The 14,595-nt window shown below is 36.2% G+C and overlaps 1 protein-coding gene across 42 annotated transcripts in view; it reads left to right on the top strand.

Annotated features, from left to right (window-relative positions):
- tnikb (TRAF2 and NCK interacting kinase b) overlaps window positions 1–13,361 on the top strand; it is a 61,916-nt gene extending 48,555 nt beyond the window's left edge. For 16 of the 42 annotated variants that reach the window (XM_077244957.1, XM_077244942.1, XM_077244940.1 and 13 more), the window contains 12 exons: window positions 729–910; window positions 2,212–2,320; window positions 2,647–2,793; window positions 3,961–4,063; window positions 4,293–4,475; window positions 4,616–4,759; window positions 4,871–5,005; window positions 5,419–5,519; window positions 5,784–5,933; window positions 7,229–7,388; window positions 8,973–9,112; window positions 10,187–13,361. In XM_077244957.1, the coding sequence (XP_077101072.1) occupies window positions 729–910; window positions 2,212–2,320; window positions 2,647–2,793; window positions 3,961–4,063; window positions 4,293–4,475; window positions 4,616–4,759; window positions 4,871–5,005; window positions 5,419–5,519; window positions 5,784–5,933; window positions 7,229–7,388; window positions 8,973–9,112; window positions 10,187–10,270 (1,638 nt within the window). In that variant the 3' untranslated portion in view covers window positions 10,271–13,361. The remainder of the gene's footprint in view (window positions 1–728; window positions 911–2,211; window positions 2,321–2,646; window positions 2,794–3,960; window positions 4,064–4,292; window positions 4,476–4,615; window positions 4,760–4,870; window positions 5,006–5,418; window positions 5,520–5,783; window positions 5,934–7,228; window positions 7,389–8,972; window positions 9,113–10,186) is intronic. The other 26 variants (XM_077244952.1, XM_077244949.1, XM_077244972.1 and 23 more) reach the window with 3 other exon arrangements.
- The last annotated feature ends 1,234 nt before the right edge of the window (window positions 13,362–14,595 follow it).

Genomic DNA, 14,595 nt, shown 5'->3' with positions numbered 1-14,595 from the left:
GATACATTTGAACGTAGTCTTGCATTTTGCTCAAGATTGTTAACAGCATCACACTCCAGGTGTTTGGTTGCACATTGAGTCAAAACTGGAAATTAGCATCTCTTTCTAGCATCATTGTTTAAATATAAGAGCACAAGAGTTGAATTGTGGTTTCTCAATGACGTTTTCTCTCTATCTGGCTGCCTGGTGGCCTGTCAACAGGAGGAGCTGGTAAGACGGGCACAGAGCTGGAGCTGCTGACTCTTACTAACCTTCTGCATGCAGGGCACAGGCCTCAGGATAAAAAACCCTAGTTCTGCATCAGTTCTTCAATATTCTTGTCTATTATTTCTCTGACTTGTGCACGTGATGGTTTATACAGTTGTGCATCATTCTGCGAAATGATGGCGGATGTTTTTATCTCACCTTCAGAGTTTATTTGTAAAGCTTTATAAAATGTTTTACTTGATTTTCCTGTCTGTAATGGTTGCTTATTTCTTTCTTTCTGGTCATCTTTTACATTTACATGACCTAAATTTGCAAAACAAAGTTTATCCTCATGACTTCTACTAACGGATAAATTATTGTAGCATATGCTCTTCACAGGCTTATAACATGAAATGCTGTTTACATTTTGGTGGATTTATTGTTCGCTGGTGATCAAATCAAGCAGATCAAGGAATGAATAAAACCTTATACGTCGTCTTTTTGTCTTTGTCTCTCTTCTCTGATCATTCCCTGCCCTGAAGGACCTCACTGCTCTGGCCAAAGAACTCCGCGAGCTGCGAACCAATGAGGAAACAAACCGGCCACCCAGGAAAGTGACAGATTATTCCTCATCCAGTGAGGAATCAGAAAGCAGTGAGGATGAGGATGGAGAAGGCGGCGCTCATGATGGAACGGTCCCTGTTAGTGATATACCGCGCATTATGTGAGTGTTTTAATTGTTTTAGTTAACGGTAACAACACTGGTCCATTGACATGCTTTTGTACTTTCAAATGTTGACAAATTAATTGTTAGCAGATACACATTAATATACAGTCTTTTGCTCAGGGCCTCATTAAAAAGTTTTTGTGCAATTAAATTCTCTCCTCAATGAGAATGTTCTCTTTCCTCAACTCCTTTACACTATATACACACTATAATACTGTCTGCTATTTTTAATTAGTATATAAAAACATGTAACAATAAACGTTTCAAACTATATTATTGTTAGCAGATGACCTTATCAGGTTGAATATTAAATATCAGAAAGTCCAAATTGGCGTCCAATTAAGGTTATTTTGCACGTTATGCGAATGTATTTTATGAAAAGTTAATTTGAGGGGGGGGGGGGGGGGGGTATTGACTTTTGAGAGTTTTTTTAGAGTTAGGAAAAAGATGACAGATGATATTACGTATTGTTTATTTGACGCATGGAAAACAAGGTAAATCAGCATTGCATTGTGAGAAACAATACATTTGGAAAAATGTGCACAAAGCATTCTGTGCTGGGTATTAAGTTATTAGGATTCATTGCATACAAAAAATTTGCATACTGTGCACTGTATACATACTATAAACAGCAGGAATAGAGTAGTATGGTGGTTTTTCTAAATGTCTAATTCAACACAGAAAAGTAAGTGTTTTTGCCAACAATTTCAGTTGGTTTCTACAATGTCTTAAAGGTGCAATATGTAATATTGACAGCTAGTGGTTGAAATGGGTACTGCAGTCTAAATTCAAAATATTGGAGAGGGTTCGGTTGTTTCTCCCGTCCTCACACCTCACGCTGTTTGCCAGTTTTAGAACACAACAGGAATGAGCACAATTGACAATTGGTAGGCGATGAGCCTTGCACTGGGCATAGAGCTTTTTAGATGGATGCTGAGGCTTTTTAAGAATCTGCGATCTCTGACCTAGTTTGTTTGCTGGCTTCCATGGCTGCAATATGGTGTTTTCCGCCAACTGGCAACCCAGGGTCTTTAAATACTATTGGGTAAATTGGCAGCGAGCAAGATCACACAGACCGAAACACGGAACGCACATTTCAAAGTAGAGTAACTGGATTTAGCATGGTTTTTCAGAGAAGCGATTATGTGAACTTAGCATGTTTCCTAAAACTCTCTGCAAACATATTATGGTGTTTTTGTGCTTTAGTACAGTCAAAAAATTATATACAGCACCTTTAAAGAAAGCGTCATCATTTATAGAAGTAATTTATGTGTATTTTTGTCCTATTCTCCCAACAGGCCTTCTGCTGGCCAGGGTGGCACTGACTCACTGGGCAACCTGGAGGATTCTCATGCCAATGATTCATTTGGTAAAAATTCACAAGACGGCACCCTGATGATGCGAGAGGTAGGTGCACTTACCTAGACAGGTTCCTTTCCTGGTTGGCAAAAACTCCTACACTCATTCCTCTAGTGTGTCACACTTTTATTTCTCTTTTAGTTTACCAACTCATGTTTGTTTTTGCCTTAGTTAAGCCTCATTTTATTGGCTTATATTTTGGTATTTCTTTCACCTTCTTCTGATTTCTCCAACAAAATCTCTGATCAAGCTTGTTGCACACTTGCTGACAGAGGCACACTCAGTGCATTTCCCGAATATCTCTGCAAGATGGCTTAGCCACGCAAGGGCCTCCAGTAGTGTAGCCCTACTCCTCTTTCTGTTCCTCTCTGCAGACGTTTGGGGAAAGAAAGCTCGGTCATGCCGAGAACAATGGTTTCCCCGGTAACTTCAATCTGCCCGATCTAGTGCAGGAAAGCCACTCGCCTGGCGAGGGCCCTGGGCGGCATTCTAGTGGGCTGGACCTGGACTCTGTGGCTGAAGTAGGTGACGGACAAGCCTGTTAGAGCCACCCTGCACTCCAACCCTCAAATTTCTAACCCGACACATCTAATCCATCCCCGTTCAATTCAGATGCACATATTTATCTGGTTGTAGATTCGCTGAAGCCCAGATCCTGTTATAATTCACTTTAATTTCCTTGTTTTTTTCTGTTTGTTTCATATTTATTCTCTTTATTTAATTTACTATCATTTTAACATCACATTTTTATACATATAGGACAGTCAATAAAATGCTTTCTCCCCTTTAACTCATTTTCCCTTTTCGCAAGTGGCCTGATTTTGTGCTTTTACTTCAAAAAATTCTTTTATTAATCAGTATTTTTCTTATTTTCAATATAAAAAATATCTAAACGTCCTTTTAACAAGATTAATTCACTAATTAAATACACAACAGTTTAAAAGTTTGGGGTTGGAAAGATTTTTAATGATTTTGGAAGAAGTCTCTTATGCCTACCAAGGCTGCATTTATTTGATCATAAATACAGTAAAAACCGTAATGTTGTGAAATATTATTACAATTTGAAATAACTATTTTCTTTGTTGATGTAGTTTTATATGTAATTTATTCTTGTGATCAAAGCTGCATTTTTAGCATTATTACTCCAGTCTTCAGTGTCATGATCCTTCAAAAATCATCCTAATAAGCTGATTCGATGCTTTTTTATTATCAATGTTGAAAACAGTTGCGAACAGTAAACCGTATTAACATTTATAAAAAGGATTTGTTTTTTATTCAAGATTCTTTGATAAATATAACGTTCAAAAGAACAGCATTTATTTGAAATAGAAATCGTTTGTAACATTGTTAATATATTTACTGTTGCTTCTGATCAATCTAATGTGTTCTTGCTGAATAAAAGTATTAATATCTTTCATGAAAAATAAAATTCTTACAGATCCCAAACTTTTGCATGTTAATGTAGATCTTAGAATACATCTGTAAGAAAACACACAAACACACACACACACAAATATATATAAACGAGACAAAATACTGATTACGTAAATAAACTTTTTCAGTGCTTGCTTTTCCTGCTAACATTTTACAATAAATGGACCTTTCTAACTGCAGTCAATCATTAAATGAGACATTTTGTAAGGTTTGTGGATGCTTGTTTTTCACATCCTAAATCTCCATGTTGGCAGTTTGGGATGGGGAGTGGATCCAAAGCTTCCTTCACACCTTTTGTGGATCCACGTGTGTATCAGACCTCCCCCACAGAAGACGATGAGGACAACCCTGCCTCAGGTGACTTATCCACCTCTTATACCCCTTGTTCACTTAAATAGTTACAGTGCTGGTGTTCTTTTCATCAGTGGAAATTCTCAGAATTGGGCACCAGTTCAATCAGAGATTGGCACTTTGTTCATGAAAAAAGGGGCACTAATGTGTCACATACTTGATATATGATGAGCACTCAACAAAATCCTACTGCAAAGAAAAAGTCAGTGATTATAATGTTTTTATTTGGCGACAGCTCATTTTGCAGATGAACTCATGCGACAGGAACAGGAACAGGAACAAGCTCGATTGAATGAGGCTCGGAAAATTTCTGTTGTTAATGTCAATCCCACCAATATCCGGCCACACAGCGACACACCGGAAATCCGCAAGTACAAAAAGCGCTTCAACTCTGAGATCCTGTGTGCTGCACTATGGGGTGAGTCCAAACTCTCAAACTTTTTTCTTTCTTTATACTCAACATCTGTTCCTAATTGAGTTTAGCATAAATGCCTTCATATCACTTCAGATCCATTATGATCTTCAGATCTTTTTAACTCTTGTTTTTGATCGTTGTAGGAGTGAACCTGCTGGTAGGAACAGAAAATGGACTCATGTTACTAGATCGCAGTGGTCAGGGCAAAGTCTACAATCTGATCAACCGCAGGCGCTTTCAACAGATGGAGGTTCTGGAGGGTCTCAATGTCCTGGTCACCATATCAGGTGAGCTCATTATCAACTCTCCATTTGACTGGACAAAGATCTGTTTTGTTAGATCTCTGTATTTTCTGTATGTAATGAGAAGTTCTTAATTTCTCTTTTTTTTTTTTACAGGCAAAAAGAATAAACTGAGGGTCTATTATCTGTCATGGCTCAGAAACAGGATACTTCACAATGACCCTGAGGTAGAAAAAAAACAAGGATGGATCACTGTTGGTGACCTAGAGGGTTGTGTCCATTATAAAGTCGGTATGTCTTTTGGTCAATTTGGCCAAATTGTTTTCAAACCTAAATTGACTCTATCTATCTATCTATCTATCTATCTATCTATCTATCTATCTATCTATCTATCTATCTATCTATCTATCTATCTATCTATCTATCTATCTATCTATCTATCTATCTATCTATCTATCTATCTATCTATCTACATATCGTTCTGTCGGTCTACATATCTATCTATCTACTCTGTCTGTCTGTCTATATATATCTATCTATCTATCTACTCTGTCTGTCTGTCTATATATCTATCTATCTATCTACTCTGTCTGTCTATATATATATATATATATATCTGTCTGTTGATCATCTATCTATTTGTCTGTGTCTGTCTGAAAAAAAATTACATACTAATATTTTCACATGTATTTGTTGTTCAACAGTCAAATATGAGAGGATTAAGTTCTTGGTGATTGCATTGAAGAATGCAGTGGAGATTTATGCCTGGGCTCCCAAACCATACCACAAATTCATGGCTTTTAAGGTGAGACAGACGTCCGGTCCAGTGTGATCCCCTTTACTCCCTTTAAGTAAGAGCATTTATGTGATCATTTTTAACTAAACTGCCCTGCAAAGTTGAATTCTAAGGCCCCTTTTTTCTTAAGTAATGCAGAGCACGAAATGTGCAAATTAGGTAGCTATTTTGGTACTATAGTGCCTAGAGCATATTTCGTTGTGAGTGTCATTGTTTAAAGTCCCTCATTAGCTTGTTCATCATATTTTCAGTGTCTCTTCTGTCTCTCCAAAGTCTTTCACAGAACTTCAGCACAAGCCTCTGCTTGTAGACCTGACGGTGGAGGAGGGTCAGAGATTAAAGGTCATCTATGGCTCCAGCGTTGGTTTTCACGTGATAGATGTCGACTCTGGGAATCCATACGATATCTACATTCCATCCCACGTAAGTGACAACAGGCCGAGCGGAGGCAGCTCTCCTTAACCTGATTCCAAGGGACTTTAAATAGGACGACTCCTCCCCGGGGACACTGGCATGCACTGTAGTGTCGACGTCTGTACCACATATGTCCTATAATTACAGACAGGGTCCAAATTTAACACTCAATCCAAATGCAAGTTAAGAAACGGCTTTGGTGAGAAAAATAAAACCCTTTCCAGTTGGCTGGTAACTTTTCAGGGACTGCTAAAAATATATTGTTTTGTTTAATACATAATACGTATTAATTGTCTGACATGAATCTAACCCTTACTAGTTAAATTAAAAAAATATATATTTATATATATAATTTAAGGCAATATTAAAGACATATGGTGCAACTTAGTTCTTCTAACATCTTGATCCTCTGAGAAATGTATCATAAGTTTATCAGCATCATTTATCATCAGAAATGTATATTGCACTAACTTTTTTTTTTTTACTTAATAAACTACATAGTAGTTTTATGCATTCATTCAGAAAAATATACAAGATAAAAAAAGCCTAAAATATGGGAAAACTAAAACATGATGCTTTTACTTTTTCATGGAAATTCGGAGACGGGCAGATTTATTTGATGCTACCACGACCTATAATTTATGTCACAAATATATCATAAAGGAAAACAGCTTATATAAATATTACATTAAAAAATTATTAATTAATATAAATATATATTATTAATAAAAATAAAGAAAAATGTTTTTTCATGGTCTAAAATTGACCTGAAATCACCTGGTTTTGCAGAAAGTTAATTTTGGACCCTGATTACACAGTTTAGAGCAACATGTTTGAATGTTTTGTGTGTAGATGAATGGTTATTCATATATTAGTTGACTAAAATAGATTTCATGATATTGCAAATACATGCCATTATTGTTTTAGCATTATCAAGTGTGGTAGAAAAGTATCTCCACTGTAAGAGAAAAACATGTCCCCGATCTACGACCTTTGACAAACCAAACATGTACATGAAGCAAAGCAGCCAAACCGTTCCAATGCCCCGTGGTAGCCTGTTAGCAGGGCGCTTTTGGGCTCAGGCGTCGGTGTGGTGGAGTGGAGGGCAGGAGTCTCGATTGTTGCAGCAGTTTCTCGAAGGGAGAAGCTCTGGCCACCCACAGCACGAGACAGTGGAGCAGAAAACATGACTGACAGGGCCGGCCCGAGGGGGGGGGAGAGCGTCATCTAGTGGGGGAATGTTTTGCACTACGGCTCGTTTTTGTCACCCCAAGGCTCATCTGCGCCCACCCCTCCCTTCCCAGATTCAGGGCAGTGTTACCCCTCACGCCATTGTGGTGCTTCCCAAGACCGACGGCATGGAGATGCTTCTGTGTTATGAAGATGAGGGAGTCTATGTGAACACATACGGCAGAATCACTAAAGACGTGGTGCTCCAGTGGGGAGAGATGCCCACCTCTGTTGGTAGGTTTTGGTTGTTTATTTCACACAAAACGCTCCTGTTCTCCTTCTAGAGCCCTGATGCGGGTGCACCTGACCGTCCCCGACACCCGTCAGAATGAAGCCTCTCTGAATCAGTCCTCTTACACAAACACGCATGTCTCTGTCCACTCATTCCTCTTCTCTCTTTCCTGTCCCTCACTTAACTAGACCGCTTTTCTGCCCATGTAATCTGCCCAATGCCGCCCCACCCCACTTCACCTCGGCCCACCTATACTAAACCCTGACAGAGAACAATGTTTGTCTGTATGTCTGCCACATCTTGTGTATTGTTTTGTTCAAACTGTTAACACAATATATATCTCTGTTATTAATAACCACTTAATCTGATTTCCTTTAAGACCAAAAAACTTTCTGATTTGACCTTGGATCCAATTTTCATACTATTTTTATACTTGGGTGAATGTCAGAAAACATGTCTGGGTCATTTTTCATCTTGAAATCAAAATAAAGAAACGACATTTGTATTATAGTATTATTTTATTCATATTATGCTTTGATGCTATTTAATTGCATATGCAGCTTGTTTAATTTTCATGAAAAAAACCACACAAATTTAAAAAATCTCAATTGAATTACCCAAAATAAAAAAAAGAAGAAAATTAATGTTTTGATTCTTGAAGAAAACTATTAGTCCATATGCACATATCCAAAAATTCACATTTCACAATGCAAAACAACTTGGTCCATTTTTTTTCCCCAAAATGTTTTCATGAGATTTACCCAACACTAAAAATAATTATATTCAGCATATTTAAATAGATTTTTTTTAACACTAACCGGGACAAAGAGACCATCATCAGTTTCGATGAAACTCTTGTTGTCTTTATAGATGTAAATATTGGTGTCTTTCAGCTCTTGCTTTGCTACGATCATGCATCAGATATTGTGCCATGTGTCTCTAAAATTAATTTCCAGCTTTAATGTTTGTTTGTATATGTGTTTTCATCTCTCATCCGTGAAGAATGTTAATGTTATGATTTAGTTGGATGTCTTTGTCACTTGTTGTCTGATACTGAGGGTTCAGATGTAGACCAGCAGCCGCCCACCCCCTCAGTTCTGAACAAATTAATGTTTCATCCAAATTATGTTCAACTCTACAGTGATTCTGCATTCATAATAACAAAGTAAAATTCATATCTCATGCATTTTCTACACAAGACAACCAGATCATTATTTTCTCTATGAAGGGCACAGGAAGTCCTCGGAGAGAGTTGGATTTTAGTTCATTAGTATCCAAAGAGCTCTGGATTTGGATGCTAGTTCCTTATGACATCAGTTTCAAAATGAAAGACCAATAATAACCATAATGCTTTAATTTGTGATGCTCAGAAACTGCTGCAATAATGACCTCCTGATGATGTGGGGTGGCTTTGGCAGGCTTGTTTTCATTGGATCTGGGCTAGTTTCAAGTTGCTGTTGGAAGTCAGAAGTCGTTGAGGAACGGGGTGCTGTGATGATGTACTGCATTTGATGTCAGCGCTCTCCTGTCACATGTTTCTTTTGTCTTTTGTATATGTTCGCGTCCTTCCCCCTCCCCTTCTGCAGCCTACATCCACTCCAACCAGATCATGGGCTGGGGAGAGAAAGCCATTGAGATCCGCTCCGTGGAAACGGGACACCTCGACGGAGTTTTCATGCACAAGCGAGCACAGCGACTGAAGTTCCTTTCGGAGAGAAACGATAAAGTATGTCAAGTCACCTTTGTTTATGTAGAGATTTCTACAATACAGATTGTTTCAAAGCAGCTTTACAGTGACAAACAGAATTCAATTCAGCTGTAAAGCTCTAAAAAGACAATAGTGTCATTGTTCACTTGAGGTCTGGTGATATCAAAGATCATGATATGTTATCATGATGATGCATCTTGCCCATACTGAATTTTCTTTTTTGGGAGTAAATTTTAACAGCGTTAAAAAAAAAATATACGTCACTTTTAAATTATGGGAGTCTTTATGTGGGCCAATGACACACCACACATTTTGTTTGTCTGGATTTATGAATTTACTCAAAAATATAAGAAAAATTAATTTCTGATTATAAAATGTATGATATATATTTTTTTAAATATGTATTTTTCAAAATGTCAGCTTGTTAAATAAGTAATGTATCTATTTAATAATGTAATTTATAATATAATTTTATTTATACATTTTCATAGTATTTAAAAAAACTTTAATCTGTAATATATAATAAAATAAACAAGGTGTACACTTGTAATCATAATTTAAGGACTGCATGTTACTTGATTTTTATTCATGACATATAAACCTTTAGCCTATAGTAAAAATACTATAAAAGTTTTTCAAAACTATAAACCAACATGAATACACAATCATATTTGTGAACATTTGTTAGTGTTTTAAATATTTTCTTTTCTTTTTCTTGTAGCTTTTATTAATATTTTGAATTAGTTTTTATTTTTGTTTTTCATTTCCATTAAAAACTTTATCTTGTTTTTGTAATTTGTATTAATTTGTTTATATAGTTTTTATTTGTTTTAATTTGTAATTTTAGTACATTAAGTTAAACTAAATGAAAATGGGAAATTTGCCTACTAGCTGAAATAAGTTTTATATTTTTTATTTATTTCTGTTAGTTTATATAATTTCAACTAACATTTTTTTTATGGTTTGAGCTTTAGTTAAGTATAATAACTCTAAATGATAGCAAACAAAAACTGAACGTAGATTATAACTCTGTTATAAGCCCTTCTGTGTGAACAATCGGCAGTATAATGACATCCGTTCCTCCGTCTGCAGGTGTTCTTTGCCTCGGTCCGATCAGGAGGCAGCAGCCAAGTTTTCTTCATGACCTTGAACAGAAACTCCATGATGAATTGGTAATTCATTCCCGCCCCTCCCCTGCATTGTATCTGTGGACCTTTTCTACTTCATTGAAAAGTGTGAAAAAAGGAAAGACAGGAAAATCCAGGTGCTCTGGATAATCTGACAGATGGCAAAGAGACCAAACCTAGCTGGGTCCTTCTCAGAAGAGTCAAAGACAAGCCCAAAATCCAAAAGCCCCAACGAACAACAAAGGGTGGCAGCGGAGCACAACCGGTCTGCATTGTTTTATATGGCCCTTTCATTAACATTAGTGGGGTTCTGATGTTTTTGTCCTTATAAATATGTATCTAGATTCTTCTGGACGTGAAGACTGGAATTATGGGAAATCCAACCCACAGAGTAGAGTGAATATTTGTACTGTTAAGACACTTTTTGACACAATTTATCACGGTTGAGCTTGAACGTTGGTAAACCTCCCTTGCGGGATGAATCCATTGAGCCTGGTTTGTGTGATCAACCCTTTTTCTTTTTTATGTTTCAGCTTGGAATGCACACAGATGTTTGTGTCATGTGAATATCACTCTAATGTGTGAATTGAAACTGATATTTAAGACTTGTATGATATATACTTTATGAAATACCACATTATGTTGGAGCAGACACACTTCGGGCTGTCCACAGAATGCCTTAAAAATTAATTTGCAAAGCTGCTCGTTTTTATTTTTAAGTCCATAATATATTGATGTGTATGCATTTTTCTGTAATGAAAAGGGAACATGCTAATTTTTTGGATGGAAATTGATGCCTGCTGATATGGACATATAATGAAAATATAAATGATCCTGAATATTGATACTGTGCATTCCTTGTTTTATCCCAAAGCTCTATAGTATTCACATCACATTTGGAGCCTGTGACTTGCGCTGTTTTCCTTGTCCTCAGGGAGATTGTGCTGTAATTCAGAACCTATTCCAGTTTATTTTAATTGTCTCTGCAACTTATTCATGCATATTATGGGTATTGTGGGTTAAAGGGACAGTTCACCCTAAAATTCTAATTCTGTTCTCATTTACTCACTCTCATGTCAATCCAAAACTATCACTGAATCATTCAGTCACACACAAAAAGAGACATTTAGCACAATGTCCAAGCTGCTCTCTTCCATATAATTAAAATGACCAAATGCTGCCAAGATCTAAAATGGACAAAAAAAGCATCATAGTACATACAACTTGTGCACTGTATTTCTAGTTTCTGAAGCCATATAATGTTTTCTGTGAGGAACGGGCTCAAATGTAAGTTGTCATTCACTAATGAATCATGAAAATCTTACTAGACATCTCTTGTCACTTATATTGTATGGAAAATGAACAGCCTGGACATTGACACAAAAGTGAAACAAGTTTTGAAAGACAATAGGGTGAGTAAAAGGCCATTTGGGTGAACTAATTTCCAGATTTGATTTAAGGATGAAGCTGATCAGCAGAGACTATTCTTGAACGCTTTAACATCAGTCTGAATCCTTCAACTGATTGGTAAATACTACAGAGCTTTGTACTGAAACATAAAAAAGTACATTAAAATTCTGTTAGAGTATGAAAGTTGCTGTGTAAGGGTGTGTGTGTGTGTACATGTGAATGAATGATTAAATGTAATGCTTTCCACCAACAATACAAAAAAAGGTAGATATGTTAGCATTAACATACCAGCAATCTCAAATTGTTTTTCGTATCAGGAGTAACACACCTCCACGTGTCATTAGGATAAGAATGTGCTGCAGTTTTGTATTTTTAAGTTTGTTTTCTCATGACTTTCAGCAAAGTGCAATAAAGGCCAAGGGAATCGAGCCTGGTGAGTCAATTGCTCGCCTTTCCTCAAGATGGATCTATAATCTCCAACTGTTTTCTAGAGGGACTTTCACTACCACCCTCTGTAAATATCCACTTCCTTTTTGGAAAAGAGTCCTGCCCCCGTAACGAATGCATATCTGAACTGTGAGGGAACGTGTGATGCTGTATGCGATCCATCTTGTCCTCTGTGTGAATCACATACTGTAAATCGGTGAACGAAGGGTAGTATTTTACAGAGCTTCCTTTTAGGCTACCTCGTTTCTGTTCACCTGTTGGATCGGTTCAGATTTCTATGTGGGTAATGACTATCGATGCCGTAAATGAAACTTTGTGAGTGACAATATGAGGCAATATTCATGATCGTAGTTTGAAGAGGCAAGTATTTATTCTCTGGGGGGAATTGTCTTTTTGAAATGCAACCAGTAGATCAGTGAATTTTCACGTTTATTCAATTAAAATAGGTATTTTCAATTTGGCGATTAAGTATGTTGTAAATTAACTGTTAAAGAAGCCTATGTTGTCATTACATGTAGATTCAGAGGTGATTTAAGTGTAGAGCGCCAGACAGAAATTTTCAGAAATGGAAGCTTTAAAAAAAAAATAGATATGGTGCAAGTCTCGTGCAACAGCCAAATCAAGCCTACACTTCATATTAGGGTGATTCTTCAATTAGGGAATTCTTCATTACCGGAATTTTGTTTCACAAATTTTTTTTTTAAGAACAAGCACACACCGGTCATGTTATTTCTACTTGAAAGTTATGGGAAAATATAAATATTGTATGGAGCCATTTAAAGAACTTAAATTTTTTCATGATTTTGTGTAGGCCTACTTGAAAATTCCTTATTGCAGAATCGCCCATTAATAGACTTGAAGTCCTTCCAAACGACATGGCATTTTTCCTTTATGTATTTTTATACATTTCCATTACTCTTCTGTAAGGGCAATAGAGTGTGAAATTAATTTGACACAACTATAGGATCTTTTGAGACTTTGTTTTTTTTAATCCATCAAACTGTGAACTGAGTGGATGTGTGTGCGGGTTTGAAGTACTTATGGGATCTTCCCATCCATTTTATCAACACAAATGTAAACTGTGAGTTCGGTTGATTTCTTCATCCTCTCTCACGCACCACCTTCAGGGTGGAAAGTCTTGATCTGTGCTTGACCTCATTTTCTTTCTTAATATGGACATTAATACTGTAAGTACATCCTTTATATTCGGGCTGATCGAGTTTTATTTCTGTATTTCTCTTCATTTTTTGCGTGTATTAAACTCTGAGATTTATAGCACAACCGAGCATTCTGGATATTGGCTGTTATTTTTATGGTTGCTCAATATGGATGTGTGATTGAGTGAGTGTGTGTTTGATTTAAACATGCCATTTTTATGTGGGGGGTGGTGGGTTAAGCCTGTAAAAACACCAATTAAAGACGTAACACAGACATACTGACACTAAAATAGAAATAGTATGATTTTAAGATTACAAGCCTTCTGTTATTTGAAGCTGAAACTGGGCATATGTTTTGTTCACAAAATAGGCAGGCTGTAATATTTTATAAATAGATTTTTAAGGCTATAAACTAGAGTTTTGTTCCAAATGTAACTTTAAACGTAGCCTGGACTTTTAAGAGATGATCTCATCGAATCTGTGCCTAGTAGTTAGAGTTATATTTTATTGCTTAGGCCTACATATTATTACATGATGTAAATCAAACAAAATCACCAAAATCTCCTTTGTGTCATTCAACCGACAAAAGAGCTTCTAAACGGAGTATGTTATGGTCATAAAACCTTTAACAATCCAGTTTTGTTTGATATTCTTATCCAGTTTATTTATTGTTTTGTACAGTGCTTAAATGCTGGTATCTTGTATTATGAAAGCAGCAGCAGTATTGCATTTTTTAAAGGGATTATTTTCTTTAGCTGAATTAGTTTGTCTGGAAGAACTATGAAATCTATTATAGTGTCAGAAATGATTTAATATGAGTGCTTTATTTTACAACAATTTTTATAAATTGTTGGTTTGTTTTATTATTTAATGCGGTATTGTTCAGTGGCCTTTCCGTTTGAAATAAATTCACCCCTGATAACTGCAAATATGTTTGAATATTATAGGGTTGTTTGTGGATCTGGTCTTGTTAATCAATACTCAGTGTTTTTTTAAAGAGGAAACCCGAAGAAGACTGCATATAAAAACAGGTTGAAGAATCAGTCTAGAAAAGCTGTTAGCAATAATGATCATTACTGATTTTTTCAGTCTTCATGTAAATCAAAAAATCTTTTCTACTTTGACTGAAACTCCGGTTTCTTTAAACTTATTCAGATGGAGTTAATCGTTTCTGAATGAGGAGAATATGAAATGGATTAATGGAAATATTTCAGATTTTGGAAACTCAGCCAGTGTGTTCACTTGTCACCCAAAACAGCCATTTTCTTTTCTTTCTTTTTTTTAAATAAATTGACACTTAAAACCAGACCATGTGTGCTGTTTGATTTTTTTTATATAATAAACAACTATATGATATATT

This window comes from Siphateles boraxobius, unplaced genomic scaffold, assembly GCF_051911475.1.
Source record: "Siphateles boraxobius isolate OS27281-9 unplaced genomic scaffold, OSU_SipBor_1 26, whole genome shotgun sequence".
NCBI classification, from domain to species: domain Eukaryota; kingdom Metazoa; phylum Chordata; class Actinopteri; order Cypriniformes; family Leuciscidae; genus Siphateles; species Siphateles boraxobius.
This window is presented reverse-complemented; position numbering and strand designations above follow the sequence as displayed.